General features: G+C 44.4%; 2 protein-coding genes across 2 annotated transcripts in view; both read left to right on the top strand.

Moving 5' to 3' along the window:
• Positions 1 to 309: 309 nt before the first annotated feature.
• Positions 310 to 2,493, top strand: LOC119051229 (uncharacterized). Its single transcript, XM_053664883.1, has 3 exons — positions 310 to 428; positions 1,522 to 1,888; positions 2,236 to 2,493. Exons 1-3 carry the CDS (start codon positions 310 to 312, stop codon positions 2,452 to 2,454), a joined length of 705 nt encoding a protein of 234 aa, XP_053520858.1. The 3' UTR covers positions 2,455 to 2,493.
• A 10-nt stretch (positions 2,494 to 2,503) lies between these two features.
• The window catches only part of TMEM200A (transmembrane protein 200A), a 70,280-nt gene continuing 54,983 nt past the window's right edge, over positions 2,504 to 17,800 (top strand). Inside the window, exon 1 of the mRNA XM_037147916.2 lies at positions 2,504 to 2,731. The gene's annotated coding sequence lies outside the window, so the exon portion shown is untranslated. The remainder of the gene's footprint in view (positions 2,732 to 17,800) is intronic.

Here is a 17,800-nt window from a genome sequence, read left to right as displayed (position 1 = left end):
CTAGTCTTTTCTGAGACTGAGAGTCATTATTTTTAAAATAAATGTAAATAATTCCCTTTTGGTTGTCTTATGTATGTAGTTCATCTTTCTGCTACTTGGGCTGAGTCATTGAAATTTAACTAATGGCTGAGTCATTGAAATTTAAAGTTAATTTAATTTAACATAGTTAAATTTGAGGAATCATCAATATCTGTGGCCACTAGCATGTGCTAACTCTTTAATCAGTCTCCCTTTGAGGAAAGCTCAGTTATTCAATGTCTAAGATGGTTAGATGACCATTTTTAAATTTCACTGCTTGTCTTAGATAAGATGTCTTGCTTAATGATTTCTAAGGACAATCTGAGCCTGTTCCTCATTCCCTGGGAAGCTAGTGACCATAACCTGGAGGTATCCACTACCAGGAGCTTTGTAGAAAAGGTGGCTTCAAGGTATTGCTTTATAAAATGTACAGGTTGCAACTAGAAGCAAGGCCCAGTAGAATCACACACCTTTGATGAGGTGCCTGGACGAATGTGTAAGAGAACCTAACAGAGTGAGCAGGTGGTTGTGGGCTAAAATGTGCTATATGCAGGTAAAAATAAAACTACAGATGCTTTATAGCCATGACTCATTCTCCACATCCTCCCAACCCCTTTAGTTAGTTTTTTTTTTTAAATTTTGATTGTGAACTTTTTACTAAAAGTGCCAAATCTCCAAATACTGGTAGTCAAGATAGAAAGATTGTACCACAAGCAATCAAATTCTACAGCCTCTTACCTGATTTCCAAGATTTTTTTTTTAATGTGGAAAGTTTTGCATGGAATTCTCCTACCCCCTCTCTCCCTTCCCCACTCACACATTTTCTACCTCCAGAAACAAACTCCTCTTGAAAAGGGAGTTCGGCAGACCACACATTGAAATGCACCATGCACCACAATGATACACTTGCCTTCTAATCTAGCGATTGTCAACTTTTTCCACCTCGTGACACATAAACTAATTACTAAAATTCTGTGACAAAAAAATTGATTCATCTACACCAGATGGCTATCATGTTGGCTGTTGTCATTTTTTGAAATCTGACAGTCTAAGGGAAAAGAAGTCAGCGTGCCTGACTAAAGAGTCAGGTATCACATGTCTTAAATTCTTATGGCACATCAGTTGAAAACCGCTGTTCTAGTCCGTCACCTAAAATACATCCAGGAGACACACGGGCTCACCCCACTCCCAAGAGCTGGGAGCTGGGAGCCCTTGTGCTCTGACGTGCTCTGGGCTGTGGTTGGAATAGCAGGTATTCCAGTTTTACACGAAACTTTATTTGCTGAATTGACTTGCTATCATCACTTCTGCCTCTGCCCACTTGGAGGTAACTGTCATATTGGTTTACCTTGTGAACAAGGCACAGCCTCCACTCACTGAATGGTGTCGGGAGGGAGGAGTAGTATTTCTCGTTGGCTTTGATGTTTGGAGTTGAACCTCAGCACTGTTCTTCGTGGCTTTCCACGATCCACTTCATCCTCCTCGTCCCTGTCGCTTTCCCAGAGCCCCTTTCCGGCCAGACCCGTGGTTTACCAGTCGGACGCTCCAGAGCGCCGTGGACAGTGCGGGCGTGTGCGGTGTCGCTCGGAGCCGGTGTGGCTCCGCTCGCGCAGCGCCCGCGCAGCCCGCCAGGGGGACCCCGGCCCGCCCGGCGGCGTCTGATGAGAAAAGAGTCCGAGGGGCGTGGAGCCGAGGCGCCGGCTCCAGGAAACGCGGATTCGGCAGGGACTCTGCTACTGCCCTGCAGACCGGGGGTCCGGATCTCCGGCTCCGCGAGCCGGGTTCCACCCCAGAGAGCCCGCGCCCTGCCGTGGGTGTGTCCCTTTCCATCCTCCGGCCTTCCAGGCCCGAGAAGACCTCCTGCAAGCGGGTATTTTGTTTCCCAATACAGGTCTGGTCTGGGTGACCCTCGCTCTGCAAGTGCAACTTTGCGGCTGGGCGCAGGTCTGGGGGTGGGGGTCCCGGAGTGGGGAAGATCAGATCGCGTCTGCACGGGTCACTGGGAGGCGGGACCGAGAGTGGAGGCGGTAGGGCCGGGGGAGTTCCCCGGGGTCGTGGGCGGTTGGGAGATTGGCTGCGGGCGGCTGTCGTGCGGCTACGCTCCTGGAAGCCAGCCTCGAACCCGCACCCAGCCCCCCATCTGCCTCGTAGGTACTTAGGGCGGGAGGTTTCGCTGGGGTACGTCTGGAGCCGAGCGGAAAACTTTTCCCTTCCCAGTCCCAAGGTCTCTTTTGTCTTTCTTGGCGGTGGCGACGCCTGAGCTGTGATTCCCTGACCCCGGCCCCGCGCGCCCCGCCTGCTGACCACCGAGGGCCGGAGCGCGGGGATTCCTTGCGCCCTATGGCTGCGGCCAGTGGGCCCCCGACTGGTGGGGGTCACAGGCAGTCGCGCGCCCTCCCCTCGGAGGCCGACGCCGATCCGAAGGTGCGGGAGTAGGGGCGTCCCTGTCCCCCCTCCACGGTCCTGCACCCGTCGCCACCCTCCCCCCCTCCTGACTCATCCGCCCCCGGTGGCCGCGCGGCATCGCTGCCCGAGCCCCGCCGAGATGGGGAGGAAGACGGAGGCTGCCGGCGGCTGCCGAGATTTCTGCTGACGCCCCCGACCCCAACGCCGCCTCCTCCGCTCGTCTCCGGTGGCGCCAGACGTCCCATCAGCTCTTGGGGTGAGAGCCCGGAGAAGCGACTGTACCTCCAAGTCCCCGTGCTCAGGACAGGTGAGGGGGAAGGAAAGGGTGCTGTCGGCGTGGGGAGATGGGTGGGCAACCCCTGCGGCCGAAACGAGGCTTACCTTCACCGCCCCCTTCCCCCTGCTTCAGCTTCCAGAGTTAGGGTACACAGTCTCCTGAAGTTTGGGAAATAAACTAAGTCCACCATCCTCAGTTCTGGACTCCCGGTCCCTGAGCGCAGGACCAGCGGTGCGGAGCAGCCTCCGAGATCCCGGAGCCCTGGCTGGGTTTCTCTAAGCTGCACCCTCCTTTGTTTCTGTTCCAGAGTCAGCATTCTCTGTAAAGATGTTCACGGCGTTCATTTATAGTAGTTCTTGGCAGGAGCAAAATGTGTTCAGGGGCTCCCGAAGCATCATCTGTATGTGGTAGTAACTAGATAGGCAAAATGGAGAGGCGAAGCAATTATTTGCCAAATTCAGCGTTACTTTTCTTCCTATACAGTCTGTCCTTAAGAGAAAGGGCTGAGGGTTTGCAAGATTTGCCTCATTAATCATTCTTTTGCTCTAATTAATTGTTCAAGCCAGCATTTTATATTGTGTGATTGTAAGCTCTCTACTGTGTATTTTCTGCCCTTAGGTTTACATTGAAAATTGTGTGTGTATGTATTTGTGACAAAAGCAATTCATTGTTCAGTGCCAGGCATTGATAATGTCAGAAAGTCATATGCTTCACATCTATGTAATTTACTGATTGTGGTCAACCCCGGTACACCATAGTCTGGTGTACGTGAGAAGTAAGTACCCTGAACTAGTGTCTCTTACCTACCTTGCTTTTTCTTCCAAAGACCTTCAGAAGTAGTGTGGACAATTGTGTATATTGAAAACATTTCAAGAGTCAACAGCTGTTCTTACTTTTTCAGTAAGAATATTAAACTCTTGGTTTTGCAGTCAAACCAAGGTCTAAGGTACAGTAAAAGCTGTTGACTTTGATGGTTTGTCATGCTTTGCATTGCAGTAATACTTATTACATAAAATGACCTTCAGTTTATTATTTGGCTATTGATACTAGAATATATAACCATTTTGCAAAAAGTAGGCTAAATTTTGAAACTTCTTAGTCTCACGCTATCCTTCTGCTACGTGCTTTCATTCTTTTCAAACAGCTTACGTGAAGAGAAAGTGTCCTTTTAAACAAAATATTTCCACTCTGTGGAAATATAGTTAAAAGCTTTAGCAATTTAATGTTATGGTGGGGTTTTTTTTGTACTCTTAAAAATATATTCTGAGGTGTTAGGAATGACTTTCTCTAAGGAAGTCCTAAATAGAGAGCCCATAACTGTGAGATGATTTAGCCGTAGTGTGTAACCCTGGTTATACATAGCTCGGTGTCCCAGGCTGGGGAAGCTCAGTGACAGACAGTTGTCGCGTGGGCCTGTTCTGTGTGCAGTTTCCAGGCAGTCGGCACAGGCAGGTTTTACCTGTCGCTTCTGTGGCAGGTCCAGGTAAATGCGCGTAGTAGTATCCCAAAGACACCCATAATCGGAACAGGTTCTGAAGGGAAGGTCGTTGTGAAGAAGGGTGGCCGTACTTGTTATTTTAACTCAGAGACACTTTTGGTGAAGATTTTGAGTGCATGAAGAGTTAGATTGTGGTAGCTGGACTGGTGTGCTTTCCACATTTTGACAACAGCTCATTGGGCAGAGAAAAGCAACTACCGATGTGTAGGGGGAGTAAGTCTGAATTGTTTGTTTAAATGTTCTCATTCTCACAGTGACTCTTCTCCTAATGGAAAAGAAATTCGTCTTTACCTAAGGGAAACAGGGAGGAAGAAAGATAAAAGCAGATGTCACTTTTTATATTTCTTAAACTAAATAAGTAGAAGACAAAATATGTCCTCATGGCAATGCATATTGCTTTTCTAGTAGAAAGTAGAGTTTAAAAGAGGAGGTAGTTTAAAAATAAATTTCATTTAATTTTACTCTCCTTAAATGGGAGACAGCATGGGAAGTCTTCATCAACAGAAACACAATTGGAATAGGAACTTGTGTAGGCATGAAAGAGGCAAATCTGCAGTGAGATGGCCCATTAATTTTGTTGAAGAGTATATGAATTGCAGTTTTATCAGGTGTGTCCATTTTCAGGTCTGTTTTGTCTGCAAAGGTGTGACATGTACCCAAGCACCGAGAAAGCTCAAAGGAACACTTGTAGGGTCATGCTCCCTTCTGCAAGGCAAGGTAGCTGCTGCTCCTATGGGAGCTTATGGGCTGCTGAAGAGGGGATGGGAAAACGTGCCCCTGGTCATTAAGGGTCTGGGGTGGTCCTTGAGCATTAGGGGTTGCCAAAGGCATTGGAAAGGGAATTGGAAAAACCAAGTTGTCATCCTGACAAAGCCACTGATCATATGACCCTGAGTACATCCCTTCGGCATTTCTGAGACTTTGCCATCATTGACAGATCAAAGCTTTTGGAATATGACCTTTCCAAAGCTTTTGGACTGTGATCTTTCCATCCTCTTTTTTTTCCAAATTCTTTTTTTAAAGATGGGAAGGAGGGAAGGAGAGAGGGAGAGCAATATCAATGTATATTTGTCTCTCACGAATCCCCTGCTGGAAACTGGCCTGCAACCCAGGCATGCGCCCTCGGAATTGAACTGCGATGTTTTGGTTCGCAGGCCCGAGCTCAATCCACTGAGCTACCCTAGCCAGGGCTCATCCTCTTTTTAAAAACACTGCCTGACAGTCCTAGAGGCACTAAGGAAAGGGAGAAATCTGAATTGAATGGAGAGGTGTTGGTGCCTAGTAGAGTTTGGGTTGGGGACAACCCTGGGTATGGGTATTGTGATGACAACAGGAGGTAAGGAGATCTGACCTGGGGCATCTGACCAGCATTGATTGTCTGTGTTCACAATGCTCAGTCAAGTAAATACCAGCCTTCACTTGGTCCTTGATGTTTTTTAGTGAATTTTCACAAGTAATGGCAAATGATTTTCACCACAACCCAAGAAGCAATTAGAGCGGAAAGGTGATGAAACCAGGACTAATGCTGCAAAGTAGCTTGGAGGTGCAGGCTCCGTTGCCTTTCTGCAGGATTTGTAGAGATAAGAGAAGCTAAATAGGACATGCTTTGGATATCTTGTGGAAATGGGAGAGAGCAATAAGCTTGGTTGAGATTGTAGTGGAGGTTCAAACTTCTGAGTAAAAATTTAGGTTGCATTCTGGAAGGGAAGGGTCTCCAGTTATGAAATAGAGACTTGAAACATCTTGAGTTCTGATCGTTGTTGAAGTTTAGTCTGATGACTCCTGTCTGTGCTTCTTCTCAACTCCCCTCCCTCTCCTTCCCCAGCAGGAATTCTGGGGATTTGATTATTATTACAGAGTCATTGATAAGACTCTTCCAAGAGCTTTTAGAGCAACTGGTAAAAGGAAACCCTCATATAAAGGTGTGGATTCTTGGGCCATTGTGCTGTGAATTAATGGGATATGTTCCAGTAGCAGGTTGTGCTTTGAAAACTTTGTTGCCAGAGGTGAAATTACACAGAAGTCGCAGAAATTACACAGCAAGGTGAAAAGATGTGGAACTGTACATTCCTTCCTGCAGTGCCCTCTTCATCTGCTCAAAGCATTAAGTATATCAAGGGGGACAAGCCCCCCCTCTGTGTTCCTGTGGAAGGGGTTGGTCGGACTTCATCTGGTTATACATACGACGGTTAACTAGGTTAGGCAAAGAGGAAGATTTATTGACTCACGTGCCTGGAAAGTCCAAAGGTGGACTTTGCTTCAGTCATCACTGAATGCCAGAGACACACAGTTCTGTCAGTGTTCTTTCTCTCTCTCCCTGCTTCTCAGCTCCTCTTCTGGGTGAGTTTCATTCTGAGGCCCTTTTCCATGTGCCAGGAAAGATGATTGTCAGTGGTTCCAAGCCTGCATTTCTGAGTGTTAGATCCATAAGAAAGAAGAGGTCCTGTTGCTTCTAGTTCCCATGTATAGAGATCTCCTAGAAGGACTTGGATTGGCTCTGCTTCGATGTCATTAAATGAGTCTTTATGTCTATCAGAGAGGGGCATCATGATAGCCTTAGACTGGACTGTGTGCCCAGAACTGTGTGCATGGGATGCTAGTGGTAGAGTGGGGGTGGCTGTTAGGGGCACCATGACGGACAGTTAGGTCCACTCACATGCAGGTGTGGTTCTCCTAAGCTAACGATGCGGTCAGTCGAAAACAACAGTCTACGGCTGTTAAAGAGAGTTGCCCATCCTTATTTGGGACAGTCACCTGCACTGTGATATCAAGTTTGCGCAGGGAGACAACTCAAATACCATGCGAATTCCAGAAACGGGACCCTTCTCTCAGCTAAGGCAAAGCCTGGTGATGAAATAATGCCCCTTGTGTCTTGACGTTGCCAAAAGAACTGTAGTTCATAGAATAGTATTGAATGAAGAGCTTGCCATTTATCTGTATCTATGTACTTTTAGCAAACACTTTGTGCCTTATCTCCAGCCTAGGAATTTCATTTCCGGAAGCCCTGGTCACCTAGAGATCATGAGATTGGAGATTACTACTTTAAGCATTATAGATCAATGAAAGTTTGAGCAGGGAAGTGAAGCAATGAACACAGAACTGCTTATATAAATTCATTGGGTTTGTGGGAGATTGGACAGAGGGGAAGCAGCAGGCTCAGGTTAAAGTTATCACTTAGGTGCATAAGGGAATAGGTCCCAAATTAGAATACTGGTATATGTGGACAACATTGCGAAAGTCTGGTGGGGTTGTATGACAGGATGAAGGAGCATCTGTATTAACAGGAGCATTTTTGTGATGAGCTGGATCAAGAAGGACTAGGCTAAGTGGATGGGCTGGGCCAGTGGGTGAAATGGATGTGTATTATGGGTAGGTTCATGGCAACCAGACTATGTAGAAAGGATGTCTGTGGTCACTGGAAGTCCTAGGGACAAAACCTTTATATGTGTAGCTTTGACTCTTATTGAAGACCTACATAATAGACTAGGTCCCATGTTATTTCCATTATATTAAACCTCATAATAGTCCTCTGAGGTGAGAAGACTGAAAGTCAGGGAGTAAATAACTTTCTCAAGGTTATGTGGTCATTAAGTGGTGGAGCTGAGATTCACATCCTGGAAGTCTGAAAGATAAAGCTGTGCTTTAAGACCCTGTGCAACATTACCTCTCGTGCTGAAGGACAGAATATGGGGTAGCGGGCCAGATTGAGGGACAGGTGCAATGCTGTGCCTTCTAATAGGCAACCAGAGTGCCAGAAGTTCAGTTCAGACAGAGAGGGTGGAATGGAGATTTTGAGGGTGAACGTGCAGAGCAGCCATGCTCGGAGGCAAACTGGACAGGAATGCCAGGTAAAAATAGATGCTTGGTGTGGGGTTCGGGAGGTAGCAAGGAAAGTGGGTAGGAGTGGTTAGTTCAGTAGAACAACTAGGGCTTAATTGTTGATCTGAGAACAAGAACTCTACCATCTGCTCTGACGTCAAAAATTCATCCTACTATAATCCACTAAGAATATGGAATGGGCGACTGACCCTTCTTGGGGAGACTGGGTTCTATTAGCAGTCAATATTATTAAGGAAAAAATAGCTAGCAATTGTAGAGTATCTTTCATGTACCTTAGATACACGGTCTCACTAAATCTTCGTAAGAGTCCTGGGAGGGGAAATATTAGGGTGTTTTTTTAAAACCCAGGAAATAGTGGGGGCTTAGAGAGGTTAAGTTGCTTGCTCAGGCTTCTGGAGCTAGACCAGAAGATAACGGAGCAGTCATGGATACCCATCTCAGTCTGAATCTAGATCTCTGGGATCCCTGGGTCTTCAGGGGGTCATCCCAGTCCTCGCAGGGCAAGGTCAGTTTCAAATTGGGCCATAGAAGTACGGAAGGCAGGAAGGGCATATGTTTGTACAGGGAGACCATGAACTAACTTTCAGACATCCAGATATGATACACGGTGAGAGCAGGTGATCTGAAGACAATTGTCTGGCAGGGTTATATCCAACATTGGCAGAAAACCTAATAATCTGGTACATTTTTCCCCCCTCAATACAGGATCTCTGTCACTATGTAGGATCCATACATCAGCAAGTCCGATTTGTGGATGACTTAATTTTAGTTGCTGATTTCAGTTGAAAAGCAGGAACCTCTCCCAGCTGCCATGGCCTGGATTTGCCTTTATATGTACAGGCACACACGATAAATAAGAAATAGAGAGGGAGAAAGAGAAAGAGAGTGAGGGAGAAGGAGAAAGAGAAGCACTAACACACACTGAATGTGTCACAAAGGTCTAAATGAAACTATTTACTAGTGGAACATCATCATATCATTCCCCAACAAATGTAAGGTCAAATCTGTATCTGCTTAGATGTATGACTGGAGGTAGGTCTTCCCTATGTGTAGTGGACTGTGTTTGTATGTGATAAAAGGAAGGGGAAGGAGAAGATATGTGAAAAACTGTATTTGAGACTTTTGTGAGAACTCATGGCCTATTTGGGGAGGTACGCAACCATGCATGAGAGTTTTAAAACAACACAATGAAATAATAAGATTTTTAGAGTTGGAAGGATCCTTTAGAGAGTAATCAAGATTATAGTACTAGCTAGCATTATGAAATACAAACATAATAGTAGCAGCTGAATATAAGTGTTATGGAGACTAAAAGAAATGGAGCCATCTGAAACCTGGAAGGTTTCCAGGAGGAGGAGTTTCGTTCTGTTGAACATGCATGGGCGGAGAGGTGGAAGGAGAGCATTCCAGGTAGGACTAAGAACTTGGCCTTGGCAACAGTGTGCTTATTGGGGTGGGGGGGAGGGCGTGGTTAAGGGAAATAAATGGTAATGAAAAAAATGCAATAAAATAAATTGAAAAAAAAAACCTTACCAGTGCTCTTCAGCCCGATTCCACCAGGAAATTACATGTAGTAAAACAGGGTTTGCTACTCATTGTGGTGAGTGAGAATATACCCTATAGAGAAAAGTGGGGCATCTCAGTAAGAGGGTGTTAGAAATTAGTTATTATGGGATTTGGGCTGTGTTAAGTGCTTTGGGAGAGAGATTAAAGAAGCAGGGCTTTGCTCTGGATTGGAGCAGGGATAATCCTATGATTTTGTTTCTTACTAAATCTTACCTAGAAGGAGGCAAGGCCAGAGAAGCTAACACTATAACTGGCAAAGAAGCATCAGGCTCTCAGTAGCCGGATTAGGGGGATATTGGTCATTTTTGGGTTGGACAGTGTTCGCGTTTTTGTTCGTGTTCAGATATGAGTACTTGGTGGTCTTGCTTCTGTCCTGATCCCTAGTGGTCACGAAGTGTCCTTGTCCAGTGCGGCTGTTCTGTGGTGCCATTTCTATCTAACAGGAGGACATCAGGGCATAGCTGTGGGTTCCAGGCCAGCTCCTAGGTGTCAGGAGCTACCCTGCTCTTTCATAAACTGGCAATGATACTCTAAAGTATATTATATTCCATGCGCCAACCAAGATTTCCATTATAATAGGATTCTGTTGAAGTGACTTCTTAGATAACACTAGATAGTACTATAAACTTTATTACTCTCTAAAGATCCAACTCTAAAAATCATATTATTCCATTGTGTTGTTTTAAAAGTCTCATGCATGGTTGTTTACCCCTCTACTCTAATAACTTATTTAATAGCATTTATTAAATGGCCACCATTTACCTCTGTATTCGATTCTGGGGATGACAGCGATCTCAGGAATCTCATAATCTACTGGAAGAGCCAGATATAAACCAAATGATCACAATACATTGAAATAAAGCTGGTAGAGATAATAGAATAGGTAAAGAATGCCATGGTCTCTTGGAATAAAAGTAATGCTGAGCAGGAGCAGGCTCCTTTGCAAATAATGAGCTAATCACAGAGGTGCTAATAGGTTGGCAGCTGCTGTTTCTTTTTAAATTTTTTAAAAATATATTTTATTGATTATGCTATTACAGTTTTCCTATTTCCCCCCTTCATTTCCCTCCACCCTGCACACCCCCTCCCACCCACATTCCCCCCCTTTAGTTCATGTCCATGGGTCATAAGTTCTTTAGCTTCTATATTTCCTATATTATTCTTGCCCTCCCCCTGTCTATTTTCTACCCACTGTCTATCCTACTTATTCTCTGTACCTTTCCTCCTCTCTTTTCCTCCCACTCCCCTGTTGCTAATCCTCCATGTGATCTCCATTTCTGTGGTTCTGTTCCTGTTCTAGTTGTTTGCTTTTGTTTTAGGTATGGTTGTTTATAACTGAGTTTGCTGTCTTTTTACTGTTCATATTTTTATCTTCTTTTTCTTATGTAAGTCCCTTTAACATTTCATATAATAAGGGCTTGGTGATGATGAACTCCTTGAATTTGATATTATCTGAGAATCGCTTTATCTGCTCTTCTATTCTAAATGAAAGCTTTACTGGATAGAGCAATCTTGGATATAGGTCCTTGCCTTTCATGACTTGGAATAGTTCTTTCCAGCCCCTTCTTGCCTGTAAGGTGTCTTTTGAGAAATCATCTGACAGCCTGATGGGAATCCCTTTGTAGGTGACTGTCCCCTTATCTCTTGCTGCTTCTAGAATTCTCTCCTTCATTTTAATCTTGGCTAATGTAATTATGATGTGCCTTGGTGTGTTCCTTCTTAGGTCCAACTTCTTTGGGACTCTCTGAGCTTCCTGGACTTCCTGGAAGTCTATTTTCTTTGCCAGATTGGGGAAGTTCTCCTTAATTATTTGTTCAAATAACTTTTCTACTTCTTCCTCTTTCTTTTTCCCTTCTGGTATCCCTATGATTCAGATGTTGGAACATTTAAAGATGTCCCGGAGGTTCCTAAGCTTCTCCTCATTTTTTTGAATTCTTTTTTCTTCATTCTTTTCTGTTAGTTTGTTTCTTTCTTCCCTCCAGTCCACTGGATTGATTTGAGTCCCAGTTTTCTTTCCAATGCTACTGGTTCCTTGTGCATTTTCCTTCATTTCATTTAGTGCAGCCTTCATTTTTCCTCTAATTTGCAACCAAAATCAACCAATTCTGTGAGCATCCTCATTACCAGTGCTTTGAACTGTGCACCTGATAGGTTGGCTATCTTTTGGCTCTGGGGCTTTGATCTGTTCTTCTGTTTGGGCGTCTTTTTTTTTTTTTTGGTCTTGTGAAGCCTGTTATGTGTTAGGGGCGGAGCCTTAGGTGTTCACCAGGGAGGGACAACCCAATCTCTGGGTTGTGATGCTGTATGTGGGGGTGAGGTCCGAGAGGGAACAGTGGTGCTTGCTCCACTCTCCCTCAGATTTCAGTATCTTCTGCCACTTCCCACAAGCAAACTGGGCCCTTCTAGTGCTGATTCCTGGGTGGGTGAGCTTGTGTACCTCCTAGGACCCTGTGGGTCTCTCCAACAAACTCTCTTGTGAGGCTGGGAGTGCTGTTCCTTTTTGAGAATCAGCACCTTTGGGCTGAAATTCAGAGTGAATAAAAAAAATCTCAATACTAATTTTGGCATAGGAGAGGCACAGATTTTCACTCAGTGAGCGTACATGTGCAAGTATTTGTAATATTGTAGAGTTAGCATTTCTGAAGTGATTTTATTATTTCTAGTCATGAAAGCAATACATGCTCCCAATAAAAACTTTGGAAAATATATTAAGTATAAAAAAATCAAGGAGAATATTTGCCTATAATCCCATGACCCAAAGGCAACCATAGCATTTTGGCATTTTTCTTCCCTCTTATTTTTAATGAATTTTTCCATAGTCAATAACATATTATACCCAACTCTGTTTGTTTAACTCATGTCCTAAATATTTTCCAACTTCCAGGCAACCTTTATTAATGTCTGAATAATATTTGATTGTATGGGGACACCATAATTTATTAGTCATTCCTTTAAAATTGGACCTTCAGGCTGTTTCCAAATATCTGTTATTATAAATGGCACTTTGATGGACTCTGTACAGATTTCAGATTACTTCTGTAATGAGCAAGATCCATGGAAGGGTAATTCCTGGGTCAAAGGTAATGAGTGTGTTAAGATACTTGATGGCTCAATGCAAAACTGGTTTGAAGAATAGGGGAACTTACGATTAACAGTACACAGAAATGCCCCCTCACTATGCACTAGGGGTTTATTTATTTATTTTTTAAATTTTATTTAGGTATTTTTCAAGTACAGTTTTTTTGTCTATTTCTCCCATCCCAGCCTCCCCCGCCCCCTGCTCCCCACCTCCCTCCCATTTCCACCCCCCTTAGTTCTCGTCCCTGTGTCCTTCCTATTTGTTCCTCCAAATCCCTCCCCCTTTTTCCCCTTAACTTCCCTTCCCTCTCCCCTCTGGTCGCTGTCCTTATTTTTTAAATTAAAAAAAAAAAACTACCACATCATGGCTGGGTAGCTAGGTTGGTTGGAGTATAGTCCTGCACACCAAAGAGGTTACAAGTTCGATTCACAATCGAACTCTCTTCACAGGCTCTCTGAAAATCAGTGAACATGCCATGGCTGGTGTGGCTCAGTGGATGGAGCACAGGCCTGTGAACCAAAGGGTTCAATTCCCAGTCAGGGCACACGCCTGGGTTGTGGGCCACATCTGTGGTGGGGGTTGCATGAGAGGCAACTACACATTGATGGTTCTCTTCATCTCTTTCTGTTCCCTCCCCTTCTCTCTAAATATTAAATAAATTAAATCTTTAAAAAATCAATAAACATGTCCTAAGGTGAGGATTTTTTTAAGCTATCACTTCAAAACAAGTAATAATTTAGGTTCTTAACAGATTTTGTTCCTTTGTTACCAAAAATTGTCTTTTAGAATGTATACTGGTAAAAGATTGTGATGAACCACTCAATTAAAAAAATTATTTACAAGTGTTCTCGACTATGCAGATGGGGCATAGGACGGAGAGAAGATCAGCGTGAGTTTTAGAGCCAGTAATACGCCCATCCTGAGCGGACACTCGGCCGAGCGCAGTGCCGAGAACCTGCGAAGGACTTGTGCTGGACTTTCACATTTGAATTAAATATCGTTAAGTATAAAAAAAATGATGCAGAACAAGAGCCCTGCTTTGTGGAGCCAGCTCTCTGCTGACCCCAGTCTGCAGCTGGGCAGCCAGATCCTTGCAGTCACGGAAAGCTGGAATTGCTGTGTGCCTGGTCCCTATGCTGGCCCACCAGCCGTGACCCCAGTAAGGGCAGACCCGTGTCTGCTTTATTCCTGCACGTGTCCCCAGAGGGTCCCCCAGGACCAGGCTGTGTCAGTAGGCAGAACGTGAGTGAGATATGCTCTGATATGCCACGTGAAAACACTTGGGATTTCCCACCTCCCTCCCCTGACCCCTCTGGGGGACCTCATCCTTCAGTCACTGATTCCCTCCCCACACGACGAAGATCTTGAACTTGGAACGTGCTGATTGCCCTCCCTTTTCCAAAGAAGAGCCACCACCTCATAGCATCTCATTTTCACAGTGATGAACTTTGACTCCTTCCACAAGCTGGAGGAACTTGAATGTCATTTAAACCGCGGAAGAGTTTTGTTGTGGTGTAAGAACACTGCTTGAGACTGAAGGGAACTAGTAAACTTGCTGCAGCAGTCAATGTGGGGTGGATGTTGGGTGCCAGTTTCAGTTTTTCCACAACTGCTATTTTCCTACAAAAGTAATTCACAATTAAAATGGAAATAAATTTGGTTTTCTTTGAAAAGTTGAAGGAGAATATTAGGCCATTATAACTCCATTTTCTTTTATGGACCTCAGTCGGTAATTTTGAACAAAATGATTTTCATTCATTTGTTCACCAAATCATTATTTTGTGAGAGTCTCTCAATAGTTGCTATTAAATGACACTAATTAACCGTAAGACGTGGGGCCCATCTCACATACTGATAATATAGAAAACCATGTAGAAAAGCATGACCTATCCATTATTTGATTTCTAATAAGACATGTAAAATCTCCCATAACATGCATGAAATAGAAAACGCAAGCCCTGTGGGAAGTTCACTAATTAATAATTGATTTAATCCATGTTCAGTGCCTGCAGCTCGAAGCAGGGTGGGGAGCCAGACAAAGGTGGTGGTGCGCCTACGTTCCAGTCGGGAAGGACGGGCAGTGAGGAGTGAGTGCGTTTTGGACGGTGGGAAGGGCTATGAAGGGAGTGAAAGAATTTGATGAGGCAGACCCCCTGGGCTCCTCCAGGCAGCTGGTTGGGGAGGGGCTATCTGCCTTTGAGGCATTTGCACTAAGGCCTTTAAAATAGTAAGGAGCCAGCCTTGCCTGTTTGCGTGGGAAGGGGGTGGGCTTAATTCCCAGTTGCTGTGGGAAGCCAATAGCAGGCTTTTCTTTTGGATCATGGTGGGTGAGGTCATTATTAGACAAGGAGTCCAGGTTAGGGATGGAAAGTAGTGCATCCTTCCCTGTGATGATGGAATGGGGGTGGGAGCAGAAGCAATATTCGCGTTCGTAACTCCCTGTGTGGTTATGCTCAAAATGTGCCGTGTGTCACATGTCACCAGAGTCATTCCATAAACGGTGCATCCACCTTCAAAGGTTTTTTTAATATAAATAAAAATATGAAATAGTATTGTAAATACTGTCCTCTCGGTAGCATGTGAACACCTTAGTCCACTGCAAAGTTTTTTGTTATGTGAAGCATATATTTTTACTTTTTTAAAAAAGATTTTATTTATTTATTTTTAGAGAGGGGAATGGAGGGAGTAGGTGAGGCAGAGAAACATCAGTGTGTGGTTGCCTCTCGCCTGCCCCTCACTGGGGACCTGGCCCGCAACCCAGGCACATGCCCTAACTGGGAATCGAACTGGTGACCCCTTGATTCGCAGGCTGGCACTCAAGCCACTGAGCCACACCAGCCAGGGGAAACATATATTTTTGAATTGTATATTGTATACATTCAGTAAATGTTTGTTGAACTAATTATATCGAGTCTTCTATAATATCAAGAAAAAGTCACTCTAGCATATAAAATCACATTTAAACATAGTATTTTAATGAAAAGACCAAATAATTTTTTTGAAAAAAATTTACATAAAATGTTAACTGTATTCTGATATTAATAATATTTTCAGATTATATTCAAAGTGTTAAAACTTAAAATATTGAAAATTAAAATACACAGCTATAATTATTTTTCTGTTTCCTCCCATCCCCTACCCCCTCAATGTAAATTAACGCTGGAAAATCCACCGTTAGATAAAGGTTTCATTATCATCAGTCTTATGACACTTTACTTGGCATATGTGGAAATTCTTTATTTATTTTGTGGGTCTCCCAACCTTTGAATTGACCTCTATTCAGGAATCTTCTGCCAACATCTGCAGGGTTAGAGCAAGGCTGAGAGTTTTGGAACAAGGTACTGCATGAGCCTCCCTGACTCTGAGTTTAGGGAAATCGTGGATTAATTCACAAGAGCTTTACATTCAGAATTTGGTTAAGTGATTTCTAAGAGACATTACAAAAGGAAGAAAAAGATGAAAAAGACAGCACATGCCATCCATCTCCAGGTAACAAGGCCACCTGTGTCCTCGTTCTCACTTCTACTAGGGATTCCCTGCTCTCCTGCCCCAACTACCAGAGGCTCATCGTTCATTTGGCAGGTCTTGGGGGACTCAGCCCCACCTGCCATGCCATGAGCCCAGCCCTCCCCTCTTCAGCCTCCTGGGAGGAATGGGCCTGGAGGGCTATCTCGGAGCTCTCCTGCTCTCTTGTCCAGGGACCCAAGCTCCTCCTTCCAGCCTTCTCCTTGGCCTTCATTCACTCCTGCAGCATTAGATGGGAAGAATCTCAGTCCTACTTCCTTTTTCATTTCTTGTAGAGCATCACTCATTCATTCATTCCACAAATATTTTCTGAGTACCTACTATGTAGTATTTTAGGCACTAGATATACGTGTATAACAGGAAACAAAGCAAAGTTTCTCTCCTTATAATAAACTTTGTTTCTATCTGAAGTTTCTTTATATTCCATTTGGAGGAGACAGACAATACACATATTAATTTTTTGTGGCAAACAATAATAAGAAAAACAAAGCAGGGCTCAGGGACAGAGAACAAATGGGATGGGAACTAGTGGGGCATAGTCGCAGAAGCCCCTCTGATAAGGTTTGACATTGAACAGAGATGTGAATGAAGGGAGGGTAGGAGTCATTAAATGCCTGGGGAGCAGAGTATCCGGCAGCAGAAACAGGAAGTGCAAAGGCCTGGAGGAATCAGCAGGTGAAGTAGGAGTTGGCTTGGAATGTCTGAATAGCAAAGCTGATTCAAATAAAGCAAGGGGATCATAGAGAACTTCGGACTTTATTCTGAGGAACAGGGGAAAAATCTGCTGGGATCCCAACCGACAGTGAGAGCTTTGCCGGGCTGCATCCTCAAGGTCATTACTAGTCTCAGGAGGAAACAGGCAGTGAGTGGAGGCCTGTGCGTCTGCATTCATCACCTGCTCGATGGGCCCGAACTCTAATTCAGGGTTCTCAGCAGCCGTGTAATCAAATAAAAGTGACATTGATATAGACCTTGAAACAAGCATAGCCCAGAGAATTCCAAAGCCAATGGGAGTTGTTTTACTTTGGGCGTGAGCAAAATTTTGTTGTGAGTTTCAACAGCGTGCATTCCCAGATTCAGAGCGTGAGAGCTGACAAGAGGCTTTTTTCTCCAGCAGTGAGAAATAGGAGGCCCAGGAGGCAGTTTGCTTTTTCTAAAGCCCATTTACCAGATACTAAATGCAGGTACAGGATTAAAATCAGGCTTTTCACTGCCTGATCTTGGCCCTTGAATAATGGCGGTGACACACATCTGTTAAGGAAAAGAAAACCTGGGAAATTTGGGCTGAAATCAGCTACTAATAAGAACCAGGGCTGCCGGGGTCAACGACCTGGTGTGTTTCCAGAAAACCTCCTTAAACATCAGCATTCTTTTGGTCAGAAGATACTCGTGGAGAACTTTCTGTGGTGTGGGCACTGGATGTGTGTGATGCTGGGGAAAATGCTGTGAATGGGTTGGAGAGGGAGCTTGTACTCTGGCAAACACAATTACATCATGAGTAATGGGTGTAATTAGTGCCACGAAGGCATACAGGTTGCTGAGAGAGAGGGTTGTGAGTCATAGGGTTAGTGAATACTTCCCCAGGAAATGT

Source organism: Artibeus jamaicensis, unplaced genomic scaffold, assembly GCF_021234435.1.
Source record: "Artibeus jamaicensis isolate MK-2021 breed Jamaican fruit bat unplaced genomic scaffold, CSHL_Jam_final contig_387, whole genome shotgun sequence".
Classification (NCBI taxonomy): domain Eukaryota; kingdom Metazoa; phylum Chordata; class Mammalia; order Chiroptera; family Phyllostomidae; genus Artibeus; species Artibeus jamaicensis.
This window is presented reverse-complemented; position numbering and strand designations above follow the sequence as displayed.

What these genes read in the sequence shown, in the direction of transcription:
- LOC119051229 (XM_053664883.1), top strand. Translation starts at nt 310, where the DNA reads ATGTCTTGCTTAATGATTTCTAAGGACAATCTGAGCCTGTTCCTCATT. An exon ending in GTAGAAAAGGTGGCTTCAAG is followed by an intron (nt 429 to 1,521) that starts GTATTGCTTTAT and finishes TCGCTTTCCCAG; the next exon opens with AGCCCCTTTCCGGCCAGACC. An exon ending in AGAAGACCTCCTGCAAGCGG is followed by an intron (nt 1,889 to 2,235) that starts GTATTTTGTTTC and finishes TTCCCTTCCCAG; the next exon opens with TCCCAAGGTCTCTTTTGTCT.